This window comes from Drosophila pseudoobscura, chromosome X (genome assembly GCF_009870125.1).
Source record: "Drosophila pseudoobscura strain MV-25-SWS-2005 chromosome X, UCI_Dpse_MV25, whole genome shotgun sequence".
In the NCBI taxonomy this organism is placed as follows: Eukaryota; Metazoa; Arthropoda; class Insecta; order Diptera; family Drosophilidae; genus Drosophila; species Drosophila pseudoobscura.
In genome coordinates this window covers 10003247-10022818 of record NC_046683.1, presented here as the reverse complement: position 1 = coordinate 10022818, position 19572 = coordinate 10003247, and the positions used below count along the sequence as shown (strand labels likewise).

Genomic DNA, 19572 nt, shown 5'->3' with positions numbered 1-19572 from the left:
AAATTATTGAAAACGCAGGGTGTGGATGTGTGGATACCCTGGAAATGAATCGATATATTCGATAAATATAAATGTGTATACAAAATAATCGAATAAGAAATAAACCAACTCATAAAGAAAAATCTGTTGATCAAAATAATATACAATGAATCTTTGATGGGTTAATGGGTATTCCACTCAACCTGTTATTTTTCTGTCCAATTTGTCGTCTCTCATTCTTGTTGTGTTTTTTCGGCATTGATTTCGTGCTAATGACAATATTAATAAAAACAGAAGAATGGGGGGAATGGGGGAAAGGGGTTATTGGCTTATGCTTCTTGGCTTCTTGTGATATATAATATTTTGGAATTTTTCAAGCTTTGCTTGGATTCTTCTTGGAAATAATACAAGTTTTTTTGATTTTTTATCTGAATGAATGGATATGCTGCTCCTCTCTTTCTCTCTCTCTCTCTGTGAGTGTGTATGAAAGACCGAAAAGAGGGGAAGAGGTGGAGAGTGTAGGAATCTATGCAAATGAGTTAACAGTTATTCAGAATCAATGAAGCGTCATCGCACCGCCACCCTAACCTCCCTCTCTCCACTCTTTTCTGTCCTCTCGTTTGCTCGCTCTCTCTCTCTCTCTCTCTCTATTGCTATCTGCCTTGCCCATCATCACAGTTACGTTGACCTTCAGAGATCGTAGCGTACAGAATTCTGCCGTTGGGTGCGGCCGCGCAGCAACTTTTTGGAGGCTGAAGCAGCGGCAGAGGGGCGAGGGGCACGCACAAAAGAAAGCTGGCAATGGAATTTTAGCAATGCGGCTGCCCAGTGGATACGCCCCAGCCCCCTCACTAGACAAGTCTCCACTCCTTCACTCACTCTCTCTCTCTCCCTCTCTCGCTTTTGGTCAGCTTCGCGGAGAGAAAGAGAGTACGGGGGAATGGGAAGAGCTTGTGCACCTGATAAAACACGAGATATAAAAAGTACATTAAAAATGTTGCAAATGTACGTTAAATATGCATTACTCTATTATTTTTAAACGAAAGAAAAATGAAAAACAAAATTAAAAGCAAATTTAAATGCATTGAGACACGCGCGATACATCAGTAGAGGCAGCGGCAGAGGCTGCGGCAGAGACAGAGGCAGAGGCAGAGACAGAGCGACAGACAGCGTCGCTGCTTGAGCAGAGTCCTCTCTCTTCCTCTCTCTTCAAGCTTTTGAAGATGAGCTGGACTTTCGCGCAGGATTAAATTATGAAATTTCGAATAGATTCCTACATTTTCTTGGGATAAATTTCAAAATACTATAGGATAGGACTTTAACTCCATAAAGGCTCCATAAAAATATCGTATCTACTGCCCTCTCACTCATAAATGCTAGGATAACAATCCTTTACAAAAATAAAATTTGAGATTCCTTAATGAATTCCTTGGCAATGAAAATATTCATTAAAAATTAAATCTGAAATTTATCCCTGAGATTTTTTACTGAAAAATCCTTGAGATATGATTTTGTTCTCCCCCAAAAATGGCCAAAAAGAGCTATATATTTTTTCAAGGATTTTTGGTGTGAATATTAAGGATGAACCAGGAAAATCAGAAGCCACTTTTCCACTCAATAAAGATATAATATGCGGTGTTGAAAAGAGGAGAACCCAATTCTGTTGAGACCACGGAATGCATATTATTATATTATATCAAAAGATTAAAGATATGAAATGATGCTATTAAAAGGAAGTATCGATTAAAATTAATGAATGGAAATGGACAAATTTTATCGCGTATTTTCCGTTTTCCCTCAAAAAGAAATCTTGTTTATTTGGACATTTTTCAGCAAGTTTTCAATATTTGGAGATTTCCTTTTCCTGTCTGAATTCTCTAATGGATCTTTATCCTTCCCGTTTTCCACATTTGGGTATATTTTTCGTTCCCCTCTCGTATTCCCATTTTCCTGCCCGTTTAACCATTTTTGTATCTGTTTTTTTCCCTGTCTTTTCCGCAAAATTGCTGTACATTGATGGCATTTTTTACAGTTAGGTTTTGGTCAAAACGAGATGCACCATCCGATCCGCCACAAGGCGCGCGCGCGCGCGGGACCTGTTGCTGCCTGCCACCGCCAGTGTCAACCATCTCTGCGGCTTTGGTACTGGCTTTGGTGGGAAAGGGGGAAGCAGGCAGGTAGGAGGTAGGAGGATGGATAACTGCCACCTGGGGGGACCTGCTCCCTCGCTGGATCGCTGGCTCTGTGTGTGTGTGTTTGCGTTGGTCAGAGATTTGTGGCTTGCGTTTTAGAAAGTATGTCAATTTAGAAAAGTCGTCGACTGTCCACCACTCACACACACACACACATACCAAGAGAGGGAGAGAGAGACGCCGCCTTTTGCATACTGGGCGCAAGTGTGACCAGATTTAAGTTTTGAATTTGAATTTTAGAATAAATAAAATACGAACCGCAGTTTCTGTTTTCTTCAATCCACATGTGCAGCATACACCTACACACACACACACAGTCACAGAAAAATAAGGACACAGTCACACACAGACACAGCCACTGTGAAAAAAAAAACGTTAAGATCTTTTTTTTCCAACTTTTGTTTCTTAGCTTTAGACTTTAGGCGAGAGAAAGAGTTGTTCGTTCGTTCGTTCGTTTGTTCGATCGATCGGTTCGTACGGTTTAACACTCACACACACGCATATACGCAAAAAAGCACTCGGGAGGGGTGTGGGGGAGGAGAGTGAGAGAACAAAAAAAACTTCGCGTCTGCTTGAAACGAGCGCGCCGTCGCGACTGTCTCAACTCTTGGGGCGTTTGGGGGCTGTCTGCCTGCGCCAGTCGCTGCGCCGTTGGTCTGCGGCTGCAGCTTTTGGCGACGCTGCTGCCCGCGCGAGAGAGCAGCGCTGCTGCGGATGGTAGGGAGAGAGTAAACGGCATGGCTGGGAGAGTGAGTGGAGTAAACGGCATGGCTGGGAGAGTGAGTGAACTTCAAATTGAAATGGAAGAGTGGACGGGAAATGCTGAGCGTGGAGCGGAGTAGCGTGTAGAGTAGATTGGCGAGTGTGTGGCGATTACAGAGAGCGAAGCAGAGGGCGGGGGGCGGGGAGTGCTTTCTGTTAGCGCGCTTTTTTGTCGCTACCCTCTCTTCCGCTCCAGCGGACGCGTAAGCATGTAACACGAAACTCTCTATGGGATACCCTGGAAAATCCATCAGTTAAATTTTGCAGAATTTTGCATGCAAAAGCCATAATACTCTCTGAAAGGGTATAAAAGGCCAACAAAAGCTCCAAGAAGAGAGTCCGAAGCGCGAGCGAGTGAGTGGAGTGTGGCGAGAGGCAGTGCAAGAGCGTAAGAGTGGAGTGGAGTGGAGTGGAGAGTATCAAAGACGGGCGCTGTTGTTGCTACTGTTGTCGGGGGCTTAAAGATAGGGCAGGAAATAAGATCTCACGCAAACGCACACACACACGCGCATATCTATGTTCTTGTTTGCCCGCTTGCTTGAGTGTGCGTGTGTGTGTATGTCTCAATGGGCGCCTGATACCCTGTAATAATCAAAAACAACGAGTGGCGGAAATATCCATTATCGGTTGTTGCATTGGGTCAGTAATCGGTTCGAAGTGTTATCTACATATCTGTATGGAATCGTGTCATTGAATCAATCATCATTCTGCGATAAGATAATGCGTGTGTTATGCAATTCCGATACAGTTTCATTCAACGTTCACGCGTGACTGGCAAATGGGGACAATCATTGCAGCGATAGACGGGAGAGGCTTATTATAGGGTATCCCACTATCGATATGGAGAGGAAAGTCGCCGATTGTAAAGCCTTGGACCGTACATTCCTACAATGCGATATGGGCCGCCTATCTCTAAGGAATAACAACAACGACGGACGCACGCTCTCGAGGGCTTAGCCAAGTGCTGTTGTTCTGAGTCATTTCTCCCACTCCATTAGTCTTCCCGCATTCTCCTCACCAGGCCCCTGATGTCACCATCACCATCCTCTCACCCCTTTGCAAAATCCTGCCCACGGCTCTGTGTGCTTCTCCAAAAGCTTCTCCAGATAGCAGCCACAGCAGCAGAGAGAGCTCACAAAACCAAAATTAGAACATTACGTATTCTCCCCCGACAAAAACGCGAAATATGCTGCTCTGTTTGAAAGAAATACAATAAAAAAAATAGTTTATCAATTTGAAAATTGATAAAAAAAAAAACAACAACAGCAATTGTTTTCTCTTATCTTTTTGGAGTATGAAGCAAAAAGTAGACCCAAGAAAACACAAAAATGAATTATTATACAAATAAATGCAATTCCGGATGGGTAATCCAGGGGCTAGAAGCTGCGCACAAGACTTCAATCGCCTGGACCTAACGAAAACTCATCCAAATCCATCCTTCTGACTCGAAACTCCATCCCAGAACCTCTCTGGAAATTTTCACATCTCTTAAATTCTAGATTCCATTTTAAAAACACTATAATCTTAAGCATCAAATGATTTGGTAATATATTTTCCCGATTTTCCAGTAGTTTAATCAAGAAAGTATTTCTCTTCACGGATATTATAATTTTCCAAGTTTTCTAATAGTTTTTATATGATCTATCGCTAGAATGGTCGAATTCAACGAAGGATGACCCCCTCTAGGGTTAAGCTCACTCGCTCTCTCTTTCTCTCTCTCTTTCACTTTCCAGAAGACTGTCGCAGCAGCAGCAGCAGCATAAAAGTAAAAGCCCATCCATGGCCAAGTGTTGTGCAAGTGCAAAAGAGAGAAAAAGATAAGATACGAAATGGTTGAGAGAGCGACAGAAAGAGAGAGAGTGATGGATCGTCTGGGGGGCGGCTGGAGGTCGAGCGGCTGCCCCTGCGGTTTGACCCACTAAATGAGCAGCAGCAGCAGCAGCCCCCCGAATACCCATTCTCCTTCCCCCCGGATAGCCGAATGCAGTTTTGTGAGTCACGAAGTTGATTAATTTCTCACGCGTCGCCGCTAACGCTGGCGCTGACGACGCCGCCGCCTCGCTGCTGTTGCTGGAAGTGGGTGAAGGGCGGCAGCGGCAGCGACAGCGGCAGAGGCCAGGCTGCAAAGCAACAACGACAAAAAGTTACTTACGTGGGAAATTCGGAAACAAATAGCCGCAAAAAGTGCACAATAAAAAAATAGGATTTTTTGTTCAGGTGCCTGGCGGCAGAGGCTGCTCTCTTGCTCTCTCCCAGCTGATGCACGCGGTGCGGGCGCTACTGCTCTCACGACCGAAAAATAACCGTTTTTGTGGATTCTTCTTTACGCTGCTCTCCCACTCTCACACTCACGACGATGATTGCGGCGTTGGCGGCTCGCGCTCTCTCTCTCTTGTTCTCTCAGCGGCTGCTGCGAACTGCACGTAGCAAAAGTTGGATGCGAAATGAGTGGAGTCGAGGCTGTGGCTTGCGTCCGAATGCAACGATGGATATGCCCAAAGCACGAGAGAGAGAGAGAGAGTGATGAGGATGATCGGCAAACAAACAAACAATAAGCAGACAGAGAGAGAGAGAACGTAGCAGCAGCATCAGCAGCCCAAAAAGCAAGTCACGCGGCTTGAAAGATATGGTTGCGGGTAGGGGGGAGAGAGAGAAAGAGAGAGACAGATCCAGAGAGCGTAACAAGTGTTTTTTTGGAGGAGGGCGGGATGCTTTATATCAGGTGGCAACGCCGGCCGCTTGGAAATTTGAAAGCATCACCGCATTTTAACGTTTTTTTCTTTCTCATTACGTAACGTTTGAGTTACTCTTTTTTTTTTGTGTGTCCCCCCTCCCCTTTACACGCGCCGCTGCCTCCTGCCACTGCCCGCCCGCTTAACTAGTCAAGCATGAAACGAACAACAACAAAAAAAAGAACAACTCGTTTTTTTTTTTTTTTTGTTAATTAACATAAAAAACGGTACAACAAAACGACGCCGCACACTTGTTGCACACTCAAAAAGCACCCAAGGAAAGAGAGTGAGAGAGAGCAGAGCATCGCGGTACCAAAATTTTTCAATGATATTTTGGTAAAAATCGATCTTAAGGCTAGGATATCTTATTAATTTTATCAATTCCATAGCGATGTATTTTTGAGGTTAATAATATTTCAATATAGGGATCCTTGGAATATTTTTGTTCTAGAAAAATTGCATTATTTTTGGCAAAAGATCTTGTCTGTCAGCTCTTTAAAATCGCATTCACTTTCCAGTGCGCGCATCGACCTTCTGTGCCGACTTTCCTTGAACAAAGATTTAAAGTTCACGAAGGAAAAAAAAACAACAACAAGACCAACAAAAGTGCAAGTCCAATGCAAAAACATTTGCGTAAAGATATACAGCTGTGCTTTTTCTTCTCGGTTTAAATAAATAAACAGAGACACACGAGTACCATGAGAAAACGATTGGCGGCAACGGCAGACGATGACGTCAGTGCCATGACGAGCGCGAGGGCGCATTTTGGTTCGATTCGGCGGCTTTTGGCTGTGCAAATTTTGTGTATTCAATGCCGGATTCCGCCAACACACAACACACGGTGGCACAACAGCAGACAGACAATCGCGGCGCTCGTATGTGGGGACGTATGTGGCGCTCAGTGATGGGGACACCATACACGGTGACAGCGGGGGAAAAAAGTGCATCAACGGATGTGGTATTGCTCGGAAAAAGTTTAAAATTTTCAAAAAGGTTTTGAATCTGTCACCAATTGGTTTTCAATAACTATAGGAGTATAAACTGGCTCTGAATAAATTCCGTTCTGATTCGGTTCCCCCTGATTTTCCTTTATTCAAATATTTTCTCCAATGGTCGTGTCACGCGCCTCTCACGCTCCCATCGCTCGACGCAACGGCGGCGTCAGCGTTGAGGTGCTGCTGCCTGACTACCTGGCTGCCTGCCTTTTTTTTCTGCTGCTTCTGCCTTTGCTCTTCTTCCGTTCCACACTCCCTCCCCAACATAAGGGACAAGGGGAGCAGCCACTAAGCAGCTACGCAAATTTCACACAAAATGGCAACACTGGCAGCTAAACAGGTTTCAAATTTTTCTTCTTTTTTTTTTTTGGGGAGTCGCATCACAAATATGCAAAAGCCAATAACAAAAGTCTTAGAGAAATGTGTTAATTGAGAAAGGAGGAGAAGGTGAGTGGGGAAAAGGGGGCAAGAAGTAGAATTTCCAGCCATAAATCAAATAATGAATGAACCGAAAGAGGGCAAGAGAGATATGGGGAGAGAGAAAGAGAGAGAGAGAGCGGCGAAGAGAGAAGTGTAAACAAAAGCAGAGGACAGCAGCATCCGCTCTGGCAATGCCATCACTAGCTTCAGCAGAGCGGAGAGAGACAGAGAAGAAGAGCAGAACAGAACAGAACAGAGACGAGACCGATCTTAGCCCAGTTATACCAGCTGTGTAAGGACTACGGTACTAAAGGTTGTATCGGTGTATCGGACCATGTGAGATTTCAAGAAAAGCATCAGAAAATCATGCCCCGAAGAAAGCAATTGACTTCAAAGTTCAGTTCATTTCCTTCAGGGTATGCCACAGGTCGATCATCACATTCCAGGCCATGACGAGACCTGATCAATAACTTGTTTCTGGCTTATTGAACAGCATTTATTAGAGACAAAAAAAAAAGAAGTGGAATATGAAAAGGAGATGGTGGTGAGGAGAGGAGAGAAGGAGGGGCAACAACTTTGTCGCCGTTGCTTTCACAAGAGTGCCACACAAAACCGTTACAAATTGGCTTGGGAATGTGGCAGAGGTGGAGAGCACAAAAAAATAAGCCCAAGAGATCATCAGCCAGAGAGCAGGATGGCAACAACAGAAGCCGCTTGCAAAATAACAGATCTTCGTCGAACCCGTTTAATGATCAATGGAGTTCTAACTGGAAGGGAAGGCAAAGTCCATGGAATCATGGAAGGGAACAAACATGATAGTAAGTCCCAACAGCCGACAGTGATGCCTGATCTGATTTGCAAGTGCAGCTCCAACTGGAATGGAATCAATGGATGGATATACAGTAATTTAATCCCCGCTCATGCTCCTATCGCTGGATTTGATACGCCGCGCCAGTGGACTGAAAGTGCGGAGGTTCCAACTGGAAGGGACTTCATGCTAATGGGATAAATGCCACTGGAATGGAAATGGTGCTTGCTTGTGTCCACATCACACCACCCATTGCCCCCAGTCGGATAAAGACGGAAGTGAGCGACTCGCGAGACACAAAGAAAAGAAGACAGTAACACAATACCTTTGCTTTGCCCTGAGTGTGTGAAAGGAAAAACTTTGGCTGGAAAAACGGTGGTTGGAAGTGCTGTAAGTAATTTTCACACGCTTTGGAGGGCTCTATGCGCGAGGGACACAAGCACACAAACACAGACACACACAAACGTTTGTGTGATTTATGAGCAGCTGCAGTCGAAAATTATCACGTTGTCTCGCTCTGTAGTCCAGCGGCCTTAACTGATATTTTAATGCAACGCCGTGTGTGTGTGTGTGTGTGTGCGTGCAAAGAAAGAACCGCAAGAAAGAGCAATCTTTTATTGTTGCTCCCTTAAACAATTGTTAATCGGTTTTTGAAGCAACAAATGGCTGACGCCCGCCAATACCGCCGCTCTCTGCAGGCCGGTTAATGACTCACACTCAGAAGTCTCGCTCGCACTCACACTTCACAATCTCCAGTTAAAGTCTCACACACATACTCGCCTCTCCAGTCAAAGTCTCACTCACACTCAAACACTGGCCTATACCGGTATTTCAGCATTACGCTACACACTCACACACACTCGCACTTCGCTTCTTCCAGTTCTTTTTTTTATGGCTGCATGATCGTTTGCATAGAAAATTAATTGTTAGAAATTGGCAAATAGAACAACTAATTAACGCACCCCGCACCCTCCCACCACACACATGCACCTGATGATAAACAAAAGAAAGAGAGAGATGTATGTAAATAATAACCAACTCATTTCCACACACACACACACAAAAACGAACGTATGCACACGAGAAGGCCAAAGAGTCGACGGGTCTTGCCTTTTGTTGCTATTGCTGCTGCCGGCTCTATGTATGAATCGTCACAAATATATTTCGAGATATATAGTAATTTGATTGTTGTTGGCGGCACACAGAAAAAAAAATTACTTCGTTGTCGTCGCTGAGCAACACGAAACACGAATAAAAAATACGAAAAACTACAGCGCCTGCTTTTGCCGGGTGGCCATTGTGTGTGTGCGTGTGTGCATGAGTGAGAGTGGCTATGTGTGCGTGTGGCGGCGGGTTGCTTGTTGCGCTTTTTTTCTACAATGCGTCGGAATTTTTCAACTTACAATTTCTTCGTTGGGGAAACTCTTGGTGCACGTAAACGGATGCTGCACATTAAGTTTTTCGGCTTCTTGATTTTCCCGGTTGGGCGGACAAATCAAATGAAATCAAAAAACGCAAAAAAAAGGAGCGAAACGAACGAAACAAAAACTGTTGGCGCACGGGGGGAAGGGCGATACCGATGACAAAAACGAACTTAGCCCACTTAAGCCCCCCCTATTTAATCAGTTCAACGACTTGATGTAAATGGCTGAAAATATTACTGATTGTAAATTCTACTCGTAGATCCATGCCATATTTCCTCTGTACTTTAGAAAAAACCACAATTGAATGCTCATTAATTGTGGTGATAAATCAAAATACCCCTTGGTCTACAAAGGGTTAACTGTTCTCCTTCAAGGATACGAAACCATGTATGTACCTTGATTTTTGAAAACTGTTGCTCCCATACAAAAATGGATGTACTCGATTCAAAGAGAGCAGCTTAGCCATCGATACTATCGACTGATGCGCGCCAAATCGATACACTTATCGCGCGCCAGCTCTGCCAGATGCAGAAAACGAAGTGTATTTTTGCCTTGCCTATTTGAATTTGACCCACAATCCATAAAGCGAAATCCTAATTTTAGATTTGGATGAAAACAAAAGAAAACAAAAATTTATTTCGATGGGAGGTGAATGATTTTCGATTAAGAAACAAACAAAACCGCGCACGGCATTCAATGCCGGGCCCCGGTCATTTCTTTTTTGTACATTTTGTCGACGGACAGTCACGGCTATAAATAATAATGAATCAGATCCTAATTGTTTTCCAGGGCAGCGGCGGCGGCGGCCGCAGCCCGTTCGAGCTCCTGCATCTGCTCCCGCTCACGCACCAGCCGCTCCCTGCTGTCCTGCGGATTGAGCAGCACCTTCACCAGATGCTCCACCGTAGGCCGCTCCGCGGTACAGTAGACCTTCTGGCCCTGCGACTCCAGGGCACGCCGTGTACTCGGCCCGATGGCCACCAGCTTCCAGGGTTCCAGCGAAATGTTGTGCGCCCGGAAGTACTCCATGGCACAGGCGACGCCCGAGGGCGAGAAGAAGGCCAGAAACTCGACGCTGTCGCCGGCCTCCTTCAGTGCCCGTTCCACGCACTCGCCCAGCTGGGGGCTACACTTCGTTTCGTAGACCTCGCAGGCGTCCACACAGAAGCCGTTCTCGGCCAGCTTAGAGAGCAGGGTGTCGGTGGCCAGATTGCCGCACGGCAGCAGCAGCGGCAGATCGCGCGACCCATCGAACGTGTCCACAATGTACTCGCCCAGGTTGCGGGCATTCCCCGTCTGCTTGCCGTGCGTGAAGAGCTGCTGCAGCGTGCTGAGGGCCAGGTTGTGGGTCACCTCGCCGACGGCATAGTTATGCAACAGCTTCCAACCACCTGGCAGTTCGCCCAGCAGCAGCGCCTCGTTGACGGCCTCCACGCACCGTGGACTGGTGAAGATGATGCCCGCGTATTTGTCCGGCGTCTGTAGCTTGTTGCCCAGCTCCTGCAGGTTCTTGAAGCCGAAGCACAGCGTCGGCACGAACACCGGATTGAAGTTGTGCCCCAGCAGCGTCTCCGCGTACACATCGGTGCTATCCGATTCCGATTTGAAAATAATCACCGTCCGCTGGCGGCTCGTCATGCTGCCTGTTTGTGTTTCTGTTTGGGGCCGTCGATGTGGGATTCGTCGTTCGATCAGATTTATTGGACGATGGACGCGCTCGCTCGACGCCGGCCTCGTCGAAATAAATTGTCGCTGCCGAGTGTTACTGCCGTGCCGCTCCCTCTACTCGGTGTGCTGGGCCTGTTTAATTTATTTTTTTCGGCTATTGGCTGGCTGTCTGCTGGCGGCAGTGACCGAAAATATTTGCATTTACTTTTAGCCTGCCGCCGCCTGCTGCTAAAATTGCACTTGCACTTTTGTCACCTCTCCCTATCCCGCTTACACTCATTCTTATCACTGCGGTGAGGGGGATGCCAACTCAGCTGGTTTTGATGGTCTGCGCGGCGTTGCCAGGCCGGTAATTCAACTATTAATTCAAATGTTATATTTTTAAATGTTTGCCTTATTAATGATTTCAAATTCACAACTTATTGACTGACTGACTTATTGCAGCCAATCTCCATGGCCCTTCATTGGACAGTCTAAGCCGGCATTTTGCAGTGCAATATCGATACTACGATAACCAAAACAAATAGCAGTCTAGTGGTGGCAAAAAGCTCGAGTACTCCGATTATTTTTGTACTTTTCTATAAATAGACCATAAAATGCATTAAAACTCCTATGCCTCAGTCTGAGAGAGAGACTGTTAGAGATAGTATATCAGGAGTGAATCTGAGAAGGAAGATGAGATACATAATATCTAAAGTTAACTGCTAACTGCTTCATTTGTTCAAATCATGTAAAAGCTAGTTCTAGATGTATACAACTTATATGTGATTTACATACTCGGTGGTGTTATAGTTAAGGGATAGCACAACGGGGTGCGTCCACTGTCGGCCATTATCGGAATCAACCGATATTTCTGTTCACGTTACCGTTACAAAGGGAACATCTCCCAGAAGTTGCAAGGTGTGCGACCTGGAGAGGGTACTAAATCGAACGGGTTAAAAGGACGAATTCTTTCACTAAATAAAAAGAAAATGAACTAACGAGCGAGTAAATTGATCAGCTTTCAGCCAACAATATTTATTTTCGTTGCATAGATAAACTGGGGGATATGTATGTATATGCACCAACCAGCCAGTTGCTGCGGTACTCATGTCATGGCTACCCACTGGTAGGCAGGCCTAGTGACATAAGGACATACCAAAGAAATTCGACCGCTGACATAATTTTCGAAACGTAATATGGTTAAATCAGATAGCTTTTCACTTGATTTGCCAAATAGCTCGATGGTTTTCAGACATAGTAGACTCTGCCTTAAAAAACTTCAAACATACAGCACTGATTTTAGATGAAAGTATCATTCATTCCAGAAAACAAACGGAAAAATTAGTTTTTGAAAAAATTTGTAAAACTCGAATCGAACGAACGTACACCCGGAATATACAGAAAATGGAGTGGCCTACAACTGGAATTTTGTGGCTGCTGCTGGTTGTCGCAATTGCCGCCAAAAGCGTTGCTGCTATTAGCTCGGAGGACGACTCCTCATCTAATGCCAAGAAGATTTTTCAGGACACAGACCCCTCCTCGCGGGAGGAGATCAAGATGCGCTTGGGCCTGCTTGTCGATCTCATGGATGGGGACAGCAATGGGATGGTGACGTTGACAGAGCTGAAGGATTGGATCGCCCAAGCATCGCGACGGTACATCGAGAATGATGTGGCACGCCTCTGGAAGCGTCTGAATCCGGAGAACAATGGCAACATCACCTGGAACGTGTACCAAAGTACCATCTACGGTTATGGTAAGTGGCTCTCAGTGGAGAAGTGGAGGTTCACATAGCATTTAAGGGGTCTTCCGCTTTCAGACTTGGCTGGCTACCGGAGCCTGATAAACCGCGATCGCCGCCGCTGGAAAGTGGCCGATAGGGATCGCGACGATAGCCTATCCCACGAGGAGTTCTCGGAGTTCCTCCACTCCAATAACCATACCATCATGCGTGATGTTGTCCTCAAGGAGATGTTTGATGACCTGGACCTAGACCACGATGGCAAAATCTCCCTGGCCGAGTATTTGCTCGACATGTACCAGCCGGACTCAACCGATGAGGAGACACCCGAGTGGGTGGGCGAAGAGCGTGATGTGTTCGGCAAGTTCCTCGATCTGGACGGCGATGGGTTTCTCAGCGAGGCGGAAACGCGCCAGTGGATAGCCCCCCATGGCCCGGGCCAGACCGATAGCCAGGCCCTGCGTCTCTTCATGGAGGCCGATGCGGACAAGGATGAGCAGCTGACAAAGGCGGAAATCCTGGACAAGTACAACACCTTTTTGAGCTCCCCGGCCACCGAGTATGGCGGCTCCTTGATGCGGCATGACGAGTTGTAGACAGACAACAGTCTCCCCCCCCCCCCCCAAGCCCCCCCGACCACACCCACACACTAAAGAAATCATAGAATGTTTTTGGTTGTAAAATTTGTTAGTTGTTCTAAAGATATATATATCCAGTGAAATGCAGTAAATGAACACAAGTCCTATCCATAAACTTAAAGCTAAATGAAACCATATATATCCGGTTTATCATCATCATCATAATAATAATCAAAAAGCGTCTAATAGATCAATAAATATGTTTAAAACTATCCTTCAGGCAGTGAGAGGGAAAAAAAAATAGTAAAAACAGTGCTTTTGAAATCACCATCTGTTCATCAGTGAAGCTGTGCCCTGCCCTTGCCCTCCACCCAATTTCGCAGCAGGTCCCCGGGCTGCAGGGTGACGCCCTCGCGGCGAGTACGTTGGCCAGGATAATCCCAGGCGGGGGGTCCGGCAAACGAGAATCCTGGCGATGGGGCAGCTGAGGGTGCATAAAACTGGAAAGGATTGCCGGCCGTAGGAGTGGGATTCCATTGGGATTCCGGTCGTGTCTGCGACTCAAAGCCCGAGGACTGCGAGGAGGTGCGAGAGAGCTGCTGCTGCTGCTGCAGCTGTTCCTTCTGCTGCGACTCTTTGGGACACTGGTCGTAGGCATTTGGATTGATGCTGTGCGTGACCACCCAGGCGCCGACATCCCGTTCGGTCTGTGGCACAGGCAGCCGCGAGGGCATCAGCAGATTCTGCGTGGATCGGCCGTTCATCTGATGCATCGTGTGTCCGTTCAGATTGGCGTGCCTGTACCAGTCCGTAGCAGTGGATTGCAGCGGTTCGTTCCATGTGGGAGCCGCAGGGGAAGCAGGATCAGGAGCAGGCCGCCAGGTGGGAGCCGAGTAAACAGTCGAAGGGCCCTGCCGGCTGGACAGATGCAGCGATTCCATGGACAGACCGGTGGGCGATTTTCCGTGACGTTTGGCCAGTCCACGCTGTCGAAGGCTGGTGATGCCACTGTGGGGGGAAATGCGCGACAGATTCCTGACGCTTCCATTATCTAGGAAGGTCTGCTGCTGGAGGCTGGTGATGCCACTCGAGGGGGAGCCGATGCTCCTGGCGCTGCAGGTGCTCAGCTGCTCGGTGATCATGCCAAAGGTTTCCTCATCGGTGATGCACTCGTCTGTGCACAGCCGATGGAAGCTCTCGCTGGCCGACTCGTCTTGGCTCCTCTGGCTCAACAGATTAGCGCGATTTGTGGCCAGCAGAATGAGGGTTATCACACTGCCCAGCAGCTAAAAGGAGAGAGCAAACACAGTAAAAGATCAGACACCTTACCTCCTTTTCTGCGTCGTTTACTCACGTTGAAGCTGATGCCATCGATGTAGGGCTGCAGCAGGGCTGTGCCCATGGCACAGACACTCCACATCAGCAGGATGAGGGTGAAGCGGGTCAGGCGCAGCCCATTGCTCACTTTGTGGAAGAAGCTCAACGCGAGCATGGCATACGGATAGAGGCCGATGAAGCAGGAACTGAACGTGGCCTGCTGCAGCTGCTGCTGGCTGAGCCCGCCCGAGTACAGCAGCAGCTTGCCAAAGGTCCGGGCATACAGCAGCAGTTTCGTCCGAGCGACGACTGCCCGCTGTTCCAGCATGTCGCCCAGAGCGGCGGACGTCACACGAAGCAGGGCCACCACATGGGAGTACAGGTAGAACAGCGTCGTGCCCAGATGTTTGCCCAGAAAGGCGTGAAACTGTTCGCGTGTGGCAGGCGGTAGACTGCAGAGCAGGCACAAAATATTACCCGCAGTGAGGATGGCCATCCACAGCTGATAGCGTTGGAGTCTCTGCTGGCGCTGGGCGCTGGCCAAACGATTGAAATGCGGCTCTTTGAGCACTGCCGCGCCTTTGATCAGGAAATTTAAGATCTTTGAGCTGAGAATCATCTTCTTCTTCTCGTGGAGGACCTTGTTGACATGCCGCTCACAGCTGCTGCACAAACGGAACTGATGCTCCAGTTGTTCTCTGATCCGGGATAGATTTTGGGATGGTATAAAATATCAAGAAATTGATTCTTTTTTCACTAACTTGTAGACCTTGAGCTCCTGATCGAAACGAGACTCGTTCTTGGGCTCGAACTGGGCAAGTTTTTCGATCTTCAGACGCTGCGACTCGTTGCACTGGCCGCACAGGCCATTGTTTAGGGATTGGTTCATGGCGGAGGAGGGTATGGCGCCCGGATAGTAGGAATTCGCACAGATATTGGACTCCTGCGTGGAGGTGTTCTTCTGCGAACTGGCTGCACTGGTGTCGCGCTGCAAGGACATGTCCCGATTGTAGTCGCCATCCTTGGTGAAGCCATTGTACTGCTCGCACTTCGGACAGGTCCATCTGTTCCGCTCCACATACCGCACGCGGGCATTTTCATTGCAAAACCAGCAGTTTACTGTCGCATCAAAGCGGGGTCTAGCAGCAGTATTATAATCAATTAGTTATTGTAGATACGAGCATGGGCACTACGCTCACCGTATATTTTCATATAGTCTTTTTACGATGACTCTGATTACTAGCAGGATTCCCAGAACTGGGAAGGTAATCATTAGCACTAGCTTGAGCATCGTTCTGGGCACCTTCTCCCCTGTTTGTCGTTGCTTACTTTTGACTAGTAATTAACTAAATTGACTATATTTTAGCTATAGTTAAAGGACGCCGGATTATCGACTCACTTTTTTTCGCGCGCGGAGTACCATAACCTCACTTTTGCCAATGCGGTAATCGATAGTTGCAGAAATCCAGCGCATTGTGGTGGTTAAATTGGTGGGCCTTCTGATTATCGGATGACGTCAAATGGTCACATTGTAAGTTATTCGATAACTATTTGCACTATCTGCGTGGGATGGGCAGCCATAAAGTCAAATCGTCCTTTTAAAACAGAAAAAAACACGTGAAAACTCCCAACAAAACATTTATTGCAATAATATCGCAATATGACAGTCGATATTATGCACTTATCGATACAACACGTACATCGGTAGCAGGCCATCACTGTGTGTTTTCTTTTGAATCGGCGCATTGCACGTGTTTCAAGTTAAAATTTGCAATTTTGACTGCGTTTTAGCCAAAGTAAAGCCTAAAGACCTGCCCTCACCATGCAGCACGACGATGTGAGTACAGATATGGTATACCTAGGGCATGTAATAATTTGACTGCTTATTTCACAGGTTGTTTGGAGCATTATCAACAAGTCCTTCTGCTCGCACAAAGTCAAGTAAGTGCTGCATGACCCAACAGCGCAGACAGAAATATATTTATAAATTAATCTTCCCACGCAGAACCGACACACGTACCTTCTGTCGCCATGAGTACAATCTGACGGGTCTGTGCACGCGGCGGACCTGTCCGCTGGCCAACTCCCAGTACGCGACCGTCCGCGAGGAGAACGGCATCATCTATCTGTTCATGAAGACGGCGGAGCGGGCGCACATGCCCGCCAAGCTGTGGGAGCGCATCAAGTTGTCGCGCAACTTCAACAAGGCCATCGAACAGATCAACGAGAACCTGGTCTTCTGGCCCAAGTACATCATATCCAAGAACAAGCAGCGTTTCCTCAAGATCACTCAGTACCTGATGCGTATGCGACAGCTGAAGCTGCGCCGCCAGAAGCTCATCGTGCCGCTCTCCACCAAGATCGAGCGCCGTGAGACACGTCGCGAGGAGAAGGCCCTGGTGGCGGCCAAGATCGACAATCATATCGAGAAGGCTCTGCTCGAACGTCTCAAGCATGGCACCTACCGCGACATCTATAACTTCTCACAGACTGCCTTCAACAAGGCCCTCGAGGCGGAGCGCATTGAGGACGAACAAGACGAGGAGGAGGACGAGGAAGAAGAGCTGGAGGTGGAGCGTGAAATGGATGTGGACGGGGAAGCTGCCGAACTGCACAGGGATCTGCTCAGCGAGGAGTTTGTTGAGGCCGAAACGGACGATGAAGAGGATGACGACGATTCCCAGAGCGAATCGGGCCAGCGCGAAGAAGTGGAAATGGACAGCGATTTTGGCCATTCCGACGACGACGACGATGATGATGCAGATGCTGATGATATCGAGGTAGCTATAGGCGTTTATATCTTCACATTTGTTTTCGGCAATTGCGGCTTCCATTGCGAGCAACAATTGGTATTATTTTGTGGCTTTATTTGCACACAAAACAAAATTACCATAATTAGAAATGAGAAACGAGTTCCGGCCGAGCCAAGCTCTGTGCAACGACTGCAGTCGTGCGCCGTAGAACGCTTCTGTTTAGAATGTTTTTTCCATTCGTTGACGAATGGCGCGAGTGCGCGCTCTGTCCGTAGCCCAACAAATTGCCGAAAACAAATAGAATCGCTTCCAGGGAATCGAATCTCTTGCTAATAATTTCAATCACAGGACATCAAAGTGCCAGCCAAGAAAACAAAGTCTAAGAAAACTTCGGATACGGCTGATGCTGCTGCTGCTACATCATCAACGAAACGGCGTCGCGCCAAACCCAAATTGGAACTGGAGTACGAGTATGAGGTTGAGACTGGGGCGGAGAGGGAGAAAGTGCGCTATTAGCCAGGTACTGGATGAGCCCACAGAAACACACCCAAACACACACCCTCCCCTTAGGACTTTACGTTTAATGTTTATAGCTAATTAAAAAGAAAAGAAACTGTAATGCCGCTTAAGAATAGTATTTAAATAATTGCAAAAATTCAACCAAATTTTGTGTCTCCGAATGAGAGCGAGAGGGCCATACGTGTGCACTGCACATTGTGCAGTGTATGCTCTCTCTCTCTCCCTCTCTTTCTGACCCGAAAGTGACATTGAAATGTGCGTGAAGGCGACACGGTGATACGACATAAAGAGAGAGAGAGGGCAAGAGCGGCGGGAACCAGTTTTATAAATAATCAAAAAAACTACAATTATTTTTGCTAGAGTTTTAGTTTTTGCCATACCCATACCCTGTTGGCGGGTTAGATTAGGCTGGCAGTGGAAGAGGAGTTAGTACAGCAGGGCCAAAAAAGTGTATGGCAATCGAAATCGAAAGTTTCTTTTGTCTAGAAAAGATCTAGCTATGCAAGGGGAGTAATTAAATCCATTTCTATAATATTTAGATCTGAGATTTAGATCTTTCTTTTAAAGATTTACATCGCAATGGAACTTCTTTCGGTGGTAAAAACTTGTATAAATATATATTATATGTACATTGAAATGTTCATGGGTTTTAAAGATTAAATCTTAAAATAAGAGAAATTCTGGCATTGATCTACCCTTCTCCATACTCTCGTTGTCTTTGTTCGAAAAATTATGCTTTGGTAATTTTACAATTCTTCAAATATTGATTTGATTTCTCTCGTAAATGCTCTATTTTATATTTATAAATGATCTAAACCCTCTAAAAGGTGACATTCTACTATAAAATGATAGTACTTTTCAATATTTGACGGAAACTTTAAAGAAATTGTACTTAATTAGTTGGCATCTGCCTAGTCGAGACTCGAACTATTTTTAATAACTCGCTTCTGGCTTGTTGTTGTTCCATATTAAACAAAATGCTGAAGTGCTGGCTTGTTGGCTAATTAAATATCGCATGCCAAGTTCAATGCAGCGACACACAGCCGTCGCCAGCCGCAGAGCCATTCCATACCCATAGACGTCTCGATCAGAGCCAGAGTCAGAGCCAGACCCCAAGGTCGCGTATGTCATCGCGCAATGGAATGGCCAAAGGTTCTGTTTGGTCGCAATCGATTGAGCGCTTACCCCCTATTCCTGCCCCGTTAAAAGTTGAAGCCATGGAAAATCGTGAAGGAAATGATATGTGATTAGAGACAGTAGACAGGAGGGGCTTAGAAATATAATTTAAGATTTCTGCTTGAGATATTCCACGAATAGATGGCATTTTTGTTTACTATATTTAAGGGGAAAACCATTTAAAAGTAGAGTTTTTTTTAAAGAATTTATGATTAAAACTATTGAATGTTTTTTAAGGGAGCTAAGAAGCTTGGTTTTAGGTTTATTAAGAACTTAAATTTAGTAGTAGGCATTTTACTATTGGAAAAACTCTTGGGATAAAAGGATTTTCTATTCGTATACCAAAATGATCTATGTATCAATACCTCTTTCAGATGGCACAGGTACATTTTTTATAATTTCTAATGCATTTCTGCTATGCTCTATAAAATATTCAGTTAAAATCGCTCAGAAACCATCAATTGAATGCTAAAAAAAGAAGAATTGAGCACTTTATGAATGCTTTTCGTTGTTGTAGAAAAATTTC

At 46.3% G+C, this 19572-nt stretch overlaps 5 protein-coding genes across 10 annotated transcripts in view; 2 read left to right on the top strand and 3 right to left on the bottom strand.

The window, feature by feature from the left end:
• Positions 1-9492, bottom strand: part of Moe (moesin) — a 28827-nt gene extending 19335 nt beyond the window's left edge. Inside the window, exons 1-2 of one of the 5 annotated variants that reach the window (XM_015186380.2) lie at positions 2664-2803; positions 2430-2529 (exon numbers count right to left, since the gene is read on the bottom strand). The gene's annotated coding sequence lies outside the window, so the exon portion shown is untranslated. Of the gene's footprint in view, positions 1-2429; positions 2530-2663; positions 2804-5085; positions 5388-9291 lie in introns of those variants that run through there. The other 4 variants (XM_015186375.2, XM_015186378.2, XM_015186379.2 and 1 more) reach the window with 4 other exon arrangements.
• A 417-nt stretch (positions 9493-9909) lies between these two features.
• On the bottom strand, positions 9910-11292 carry Uros1 (Uroporphyrinogen III synthase 1). Its single transcript, XM_001354950.4, has one exon. The coding sequence runs from the start codon at positions 10948-10950 to the stop codon at positions 10087-10089; it is 864 nt and encodes a 287-aa protein (XP_001354986.3). The 5' UTR covers positions 10951-11292; the 3' UTR covers positions 9910-10086.
• Positions 11293-12235: 943 nt separating this feature from the next.
• Positions 12236-13478, top strand: LOC6901599 (calumenin-like). The gene is made up of 2 exons (XM_002134234.3): positions 12236-12718; positions 12782-13478. Exons 1-2 carry the CDS (start codon positions 12367-12369, stop codon positions 13297-13299), a joined length of 870 nt encoding a protein of 289 aa, XP_002134270.3. The 5' UTR covers positions 12236-12366; the 3' UTR covers positions 13300-13478.
• On the bottom strand, positions 13372-16099 carry LOC6901600 (uncharacterized). 2 transcript variants are annotated; one of them, XM_002134235.3, is made up of 5 exons: positions 15998-16099; positions 15798-15944; positions 15360-15737; positions 14636-15296; positions 13372-14567 (listed from the first exon to the last, which is right to left on the bottom strand). In XM_002134235.3, the coding sequence occupies exons 2-5, from the start codon at positions 15887-15889 to the stop codon at positions 13620-13622; spliced, it is 2079 nt and encodes a 692-aa protein (XP_002134271.2). In that variant the 5' UTR covers positions 15890-15944; positions 15998-16099; the 3' UTR covers positions 13372-13619. The 2 variants fall into 2 exon arrangements, with proteins under 2 accessions (XP_002134271.2, XP_033237843.1); XM_033381952.1 differs by having other exon boundaries at positions 15798-16061.
• A 181-nt stretch (positions 16100-16280) lies between these two features.
• Rbm13 (RNA-binding motif protein 13) lies at positions 16281-18222 on the top strand. The gene is made up of 4 exons (XM_001354951.4): positions 16281-16435; positions 16493-16539; positions 16604-17378; positions 17700-18222. Exons 1-4 carry the CDS (start codon positions 16421-16423, stop codon positions 17865-17867), a joined length of 1005 nt encoding a protein of 334 aa, XP_001354987.3. The 5' UTR covers positions 16281-16420; the 3' UTR covers positions 17868-18222.
• Positions 18223-19572: the final 1350 nt, after the last annotated feature.